At 40.3% G+C, this 7239-nt stretch overlaps 1 protein-coding gene across 1 annotated transcript; it reads left to right on the forward strand.

Moving 5' to 3' along the window:
- Window positions 1–3845: 3845 nt before the first annotated feature.
- On the forward strand, window positions 3846–6950 carry LOC128250420 (uncharacterized protein K02A2.6-like). Its single transcript, XM_052975310.1, has 3 exons — window positions 3846–4386; window positions 5748–6140; window positions 6889–6950. The coding sequence occupies exons 1-3, from the start codon at window positions 3846–3848 to the stop codon at window positions 6948–6950; spliced, it is 996 nt and encodes a 331-aa protein (XP_052831270.1).
- The last annotated feature ends 289 nt before the right edge of the window (window positions 6951–7239 follow it).

A 7239-nucleotide genomic window follows, 5' to 3' on the forward strand; every position in this document is an offset into this window, starting at 1 on the left:
ATATATATATATATATATATATATATATATACAGAGTCAAACAACTCTCGGTGTAAGCTTTTCCTGATTAACAGAGCAATCGTCCTCGCTCAAGTTTATGCATCAGGCGGAGCAGGGGCAGCTCTATGTTTGGAGCTGCTCCAGCACAGGGGATTGTCCTAGCACAGGGCTGGTTATTTAGTTATCAACCCTGAAATGATGAAATGTAAAGTCAATCTCAGAAACAAATAAGAGTCAAGGCCAGCATATTTGGGGGAAATGGTGGTCAGTCTCTGTTATCATTCACCACATGTGTGTGATGGACTCTCCCGTCAGTTTCGACGTATGAAGATCCGACAATTTACACTTTCTTTACCAGTCAAAATGTTTATGTTGATTGTCGCCGGTGGTGATGTGGCTGCCGTCATTGGTAATACTGAGCGTGGAGCCGGTAGCTTCATTGGTGCTGCTGGTGGTTGAAGTGGTCGTCATCTCCGGCCGTAGCGCTGGTGTTGGGGTCGTTGACGTCAGTGCTGGTGTTTCTGCTACTATCGCTGCTGCCGTTGCCGTCGAAGTTGTCGGGTAAGCCGTTGCTGCTATTACTATGGTTACTAGGTCTGGGTACCACCGCAGCCTCATAAATGACTCACTCAGCCTTGCATTGGTTCCCCACTGGGCAGTTATTGTGCACCCTGCATGAGCAAGCGGCTCCTCCCCCGTTTTATGGGTGTTTGCTAATATAATTTTCCTGTTGGATGCGCAATTTAAGGAGATCCTTCGGCTGTGCCAACTGAACAAACGTCCGTTCCTGTGTGTCTGCGTGAGTTGTTTGTCTACTAACTTGAGGAATATTCTTCCCACACAAATCTTAAATTTTGACGTTGAGTGAGAATGGTGGGGTAAACCAAACGACGTTCCGGTGGCGCTTCTTTTTGTGAGTGCTAAGGCCCGGCATATAGGAGATGCGGTCTTTAAACCCACTGGATGCCACTGCCACGTTGTAATAGAGAGATGAAGCGTCGAGAATTTTGACTTGAAGATAAGTTCGAGATGCTCTTGCTGACACCCTTAACTAAGTTCTTGAACTCGATAAGGGGTGGCAGGAGGCTGTGCTGATGTAGGGCAGCCTTTCATTTGGTTTGCGGTAGGGCGTGTGTGTACCGGAGCCCAAGTCTCGAGTGACATCTAGGAAGTCTACGGTGGTGAGGTTGGTCTCAATAGTTATTTTGAGCCTTATGGAGCCCAAGACGCTAATTAGGTACTTTCTAAGCCTATCAAGTGTGTGCCCGTTGGCCCCTCTAGAGATAGCCAGAGCGTCATCCCTGTAGAGACCGAGATGGACTGAAGGGAACTTCTTCCCTAAGGTGCCCAGGATGTCAATGAGGTCACGTACGTCGGCGATGCCGTAGGCTCCCATCGCCAACATCGAAGGAACCCTAGGGGTCGGATTGCTTGACCCACGTCAAATCTTTATTAAACAACACCGTGCGCCTGGCGCGTATGATGACATCTTTGTCTTTATCGCTAATGTCCGTTAAGCCCTTAGCGACGGAAAGTACCTTGATCAGCAACCCTTTCGATATAGACGGGTAAAAGTCGACTGTGTCGAACTGTGTGAACCTTGCTAATGAAGTCATTTCATCCCGTACGTTTTAGCCTCGGAGCGTGGTGTGCCTTTGTTGTAGAGATACGCCTTCCGCCCCAACCACCGTATGAGGTCTATCATTTTTTATAGCAGCATTTTCGTATAGACCTCGTTGGACTGTGCTGGAATATTCTTTGTAGAGTAACCAATAGCAAAAGGCTTGTCGTCGTTGATCTTCCTTAGTATATATTTGCTCACCTGACCAATCTCGGATTTGGTAGGATTGATGAAATGGCATTTGGGGTTAGAGGAAAAGTTTGGTTTGTGGTTTTTGATTGTGATGAAGGCTCTTCTCTTGGCTAAAATTCTTTCTCTATCGGCTATGCCTAGGCTAACAGCCATCTGTTCGATTTCCCTGTTAATGTTGTTGTAAATGTTCAAGGAAGCGCGCCTATATTTTTGCTTTATGCAATTGTCTAAAAAGCTATCGTAAGTGTGTGTCTCTATCCTATATATGTCTTCAGTCTTGTCCAAGAAGAGTAAAGACCCGTCGGAGTTTTTAGTTGTAGTATGTTTGTACGGAGTTTTCGATGAAAAGGGGAAGAAGATTTAGGGAATCTTAGCCTGGAAAAGATGCCCAGTAAGTCCATTTGGACGTCTTCGAGCTCTTTAAAGCTGGGTGGGAACCTCCTAGATTTCATCCCGTACGTTTTAGCCTCGGAGCGTGGTGTGCCTTTGTTGTAGAGATACGCCTTCCGCCCCAACCGCCGTATGAGGTCTATCATTTTCTATAGCAGCATTTTCGTATAGACCTCGTTGGACTGTGCTGGAATATTCTTTGTAGAGTAACCAATATCGTAATGTTCCACGTTGTCCGAGAGTTCGTGGCAATCGTGAATATGCAGAAGCGCGAGGCGTCGGTACTTAGATATTGTGTGAGTGTATGTGTGTGTGTGTGTGTGTGTGTGTGTGTGTACATACATTGTTTAAGCTCGCTTTCTTTGCCTTCAAATTTTGGCACAGGGCTATTAATTTCGTGGCCATTAATTTCGTAAGTCGATTACATCGACCTCAGTGCTCAAGTAGTGCTTATTTTATCGATTTTGAAATGATGAAAGGCAAAGTTGACACCGAAGGAATTTGAACTTAAAACGTAAAGTCGGAAGAAATGAGGCTAAATGTTTTGTTCGGCGCTGTAACGGTTCTTCCAGCTCACCGGATTTGTTGTGTATTTAATATTGCCTCTTGATGAAGAGAAATTTCTTAACCTCTCACTGTACACTCACTTATCCAGTTCAAATTACTATCACCAGCTTGGGCACAAACTTTCAAATTGGGTGAGTTAACGCCAGATATTTATTCAGGGACTAACTGCAGAAAAAGACGCAGAAGTAAAAACATGAATTCCCACTATGCTGAAACAATACTAAGCTGTAACCTTACAACAAGTGTCAGAAGAGTGTGAAAGAATAGTAAATATAAGACACAACGCAGAGAAAATGGAACATAAAGATTGCTTCCAAGTAAAACAAGTGCATCGCAAAATACAAAACAGGCAGAATAGAAATTAAGTGTGTACTAAAATACAGTACAAACAGGACACAAGTCAGGAAACAAACCCATGTTTTGCATGTGGAGGTATATACCTGAGGAAAAATTGCCCATTTAATAAACCGGAATACTTCCGTTGTGGAAAAAGTGGACACGTAAAAGCGCTCAGTAAAACTAAGATGACGAAACGTTGGAACAAAGAAAAAAGAATAAACAAGATGTTGTTGACAGAAAATGGTAATGTGAGAAAAAGGAAATTCATAAATGTGAAAATTGAAAATATAAGATTAAAAATGTAGTTAGATTCTGGAAGTGATATTACCATTGTGAATAAAGAAACTTGGAAGCATATCGGTAAGCCGAAATTCAGTAAATCTACAAAAATAGTACACGGTGTTACGGGTAAAAGATTGTATTTTGTCGGTGAATTTGTGTGTAATGGAACATTTCGTGACCAAATGAAAAAGGAAAAAATTAAGTGTTAAAAAGTTCAGTTAATCTATTCAGCACAGAGTGGGTGGAATTGTTCGAATTGGGGAATAAGCCATGAGTGTTTTGTGTGGGAATATAGTCGATACAGTCGAAGGTTCGAATGCGGCTGAGGGATTGAAGCGAAAAATAAAACATTTATTCCCAGATGTTTTCTCGAATGAACTGAGCAGCTGCATGAAAACGAAGGCAAAAATTGTAGTGAAGCATAGTGCAACACCTGTATTTAAGCCAAAACGTAATGTTTGTGGCACTAGAACAGGTAAATAAGGAACTTGAAAGACTTGAAAGCCTAGGAATAATCGAAAAGATGGGCTACTTAGATTGGGCAGCACCTATGTTCTGCGTAGAAAAGAAAAATAATAAGTTAGAAGTCTGTGCAGGTTTTTCAACGGGGTTGAATGATTGCTTAATCTCACATAACTATCCATTGCCGAGTCCTGAGGAAGCGTTCGCAAAATTGAAAGGAGGGAAATTCTTCTCAAAATTAGACCTCTCGCAGGCATATTTACAATTCCAAGTGGAGGAAGAATGCTCACACTCATTAATCATTAATGCACACCGTGGCTTATTTAAATTTAAGCGGTTTCCCTTCGGTGTAAAAGTGGCTTCTTCCATATTTCAGCAAGTAATGGGTACAATGCTGGGTGACTGTGATTTTGCTATCGCCTATTTAGATAATATCCTAATAAAAAGCGAATCACATGAACAACATGGAGAACACGTAAAAAGACTATTCGAAAAGATAGGAGAATACGGTTTCAATTTAAGTGAAGTAAAATGTGAGTTGTTTAGATAAAAACGGATGTAAACCAGATCCATCCAGAGCAACTGCGATAAAGAAAATATGCCCACGCTGAATAATGTGACTACGCTACAACCATAAATTACTATCAAATTCATATTCCCAATATATACAATGTAAGAGCCCTACTAAATGATTAGTTAAAGAAAAATGCAAAATGGTGCTGAACTGATAAGTGCCAGAAGGTATTTGACAAATTAAAAATCATTTTAACATCGCACTTATCGTTAACGCATTTTGATCCAAAGTTGGATATTATATTGGCTACAAATGCGAGTGATTACGGTGTAGGAGCAGTGTTCCTGCACAAATATGACGATGGGAGTAAACAGGCTATAGCCCATGCGTCACGATCGTTATTACCAGCTGAAAGGAACTATAGCCAGATAGAAAAGGAAGCATTAACAATCATATTCGGTGTGAAAAAATTCCATAGATTTATTCGTGGAAGAAGTTTTTGTCTACAAACGGATCATCGCCCGCTACTGTCAATATGCGGTCCTAAAAAAGAAATACCAACACACACAGTCAATAGACTACAGCGATTGGGCACTACATTATTGAATTATGATTACAAAATGGAATATTTACCGTCAAAAAACTAGAGCATACGGATAGTTTATTCAGATTGATACCGAAACACGGCGAGCCATTCGAAGATACAGTAATCGCAGCATCAGAAGGAGAAATAAAAAATGTAATGTGGAATGTGGTACGCGAATTACTGGTGATCCTTGAAGACATAAAACGAAATGCGGAAAAGGACAAATTCATAACAGAAATGAAAAGAATACTGTGGACAGGAAAAGTAAATAGGAACAGGATTGGTGTGAAACGAAACCAAGACGTAAACCTATACTCAATTTGTGATGGTGTATTGATGTATGCAGAGAGAGAAGTAATACCTGAAGCATTGCAAAAGAAAATGTTAAGAGAATTCCATGCTGGACATCTTGGTATTTCGAGGATGAAAGCTTTAATGTGTAGCTATGTGAACTGGCCAAAAATGGATAGAGAAATCGAAAATTTAGTGAAAGGCTGCAGAGGATATGCTCTAGCAACAAAATTGCTGACGATATAAAGTGAACCTTGGCGAAAAGTAGATGTGTCATGGTCAAGACTACACATCGATCTCGCTGGTCCCTTAAACAGTTCATACTACTTAGTGTTAGTAGATAGTTTCTCTAAATGGCCAGAAATTTGTAAGTGTCAAAAGCCAACTTCCTCAACTGTAAGAAACTTACTACGAGCTGTTTGCGAGATTTGGCGTTCCAGACGCGTTCGTGTCTGACAATGGAACGCAATTTTTGTCTTTTGAATTTAAAAAGTTTTGTAAAGCGTTCGCTGTAGAACATGTAACTACGGTGCCATACCATCTCAGATCTAATGGACAAGCAGAACGCTTTGTCGATACGTTCAAGAGAATCCTAAGAAAGTCGAATAAGGAAGTCATGGATGAGGTAGATCTACAAAAATTCTTTAGAGTATACCGTGTGACACCAAAACCAAATATACCAGCACGTATGTCACCAGCGGAGCTGATGTTTGCGAGGAAAATAAAATCAGTCTTCAACAAATTACTACCTGGTCAGAAAAGACAAATTGCAATGGATAATACAGCAAGATATTTCAGAATTGGTGAAAATGTATTTGTTAGGACTTATAAGAACGGAAAACAGAGTTGGGAAGACGGCGTAATTACCAAACGCATAGAAAAAAATGCTATACTTGGTAAAAAGAAGAAAAGGGCTATACAAGAGACACATGAACCAACTAAAAAATATTTGTTGAGAGTGAACCCAAGAGAATGGAAGAACCAATGGAATGGTTATATGATACTTTTCAAGTACCAATACCACCACAAGTAATTGAACCCCGGCGCACAAGTGAAAGAAAAAGAAAACTCCTGGAAGTAGATGCCAAACGAAAAAAATCAATTAAATGTGTAACTGTATAAACAGATAAAACTAAAACAAATGGAGGTAGGGTGGTGTAAAAGTTATTACTAATAGAAGAAATAATATTACACTCCTTAAGAAAAAAAGAAAAACTTAAAGGGGAGATGTTATAAGGATAATAGTAATAATGGAACACCCCTCTCACGTGACATGTGGTATGTGCTAGTCAGTACAAATACTGTGACATAGGAAGTCGGGAGTGTCAGTCGAGTAGCCGATCATAGCGATCATAACTAAACATACTGCTATACGGAGTGCGCGTGATAACAGTCCAACAGAGGATAAGAACAATGTTTACACGAACTGAGGAATCACGTGCAAAGCAAAAGAGGATAAAGTGCAAGATATATACGAAAAGTTTCTGGTTTTAAGTGTATCGGGAAAGGTCAGGCTGGAGGCCCAAACTTCCGAGTTCTTTTATAGGGTTTAAAATTGCAGGACTGCTGCAGTAAGTGTGTGAATTCGAGAGGGGAATATGTTGGATAATTAACTGATCTTCCTGTATTTTCTTCTACCGAAAGCCAGAAACTTTTCAGCACCATCTCGTAATGCAAAAATACCCAGCGGACTGCGATATAAATAAAGTATGAAAATTTATTCTCTCTGTGCGGCCCGTGACGGTTAGGGACCTCTGCTCTAAAGGATCTGACAAACGACGAGAACATTGTCTGCACAAAGCTGATTATGACAGTCTTTGGTTGTTATGTGCAATATAATAACAGCAAATCGGTTAAATTAGAAAAACGACATGTAATTAAATATTAAACTGGATAAACTAATGCTGCAAATTGGAGATATTTCATGCCAATAAACACGGAGGTTTTTGCTCATCAAATATTCATGTGACTATACAGATTTACAAACAGAATTTT

The sequence above is a fragment of the Octopus bimaculoides genome, chromosome 21, assembly GCF_001194135.2.
Source record: "Octopus bimaculoides isolate UCB-OBI-ISO-001 chromosome 21, ASM119413v2, whole genome shotgun sequence".
Taxonomy (NCBI): domain Eukaryota; kingdom Metazoa; phylum Mollusca; class Cephalopoda; order Octopoda; family Octopodidae; genus Octopus; species Octopus bimaculoides.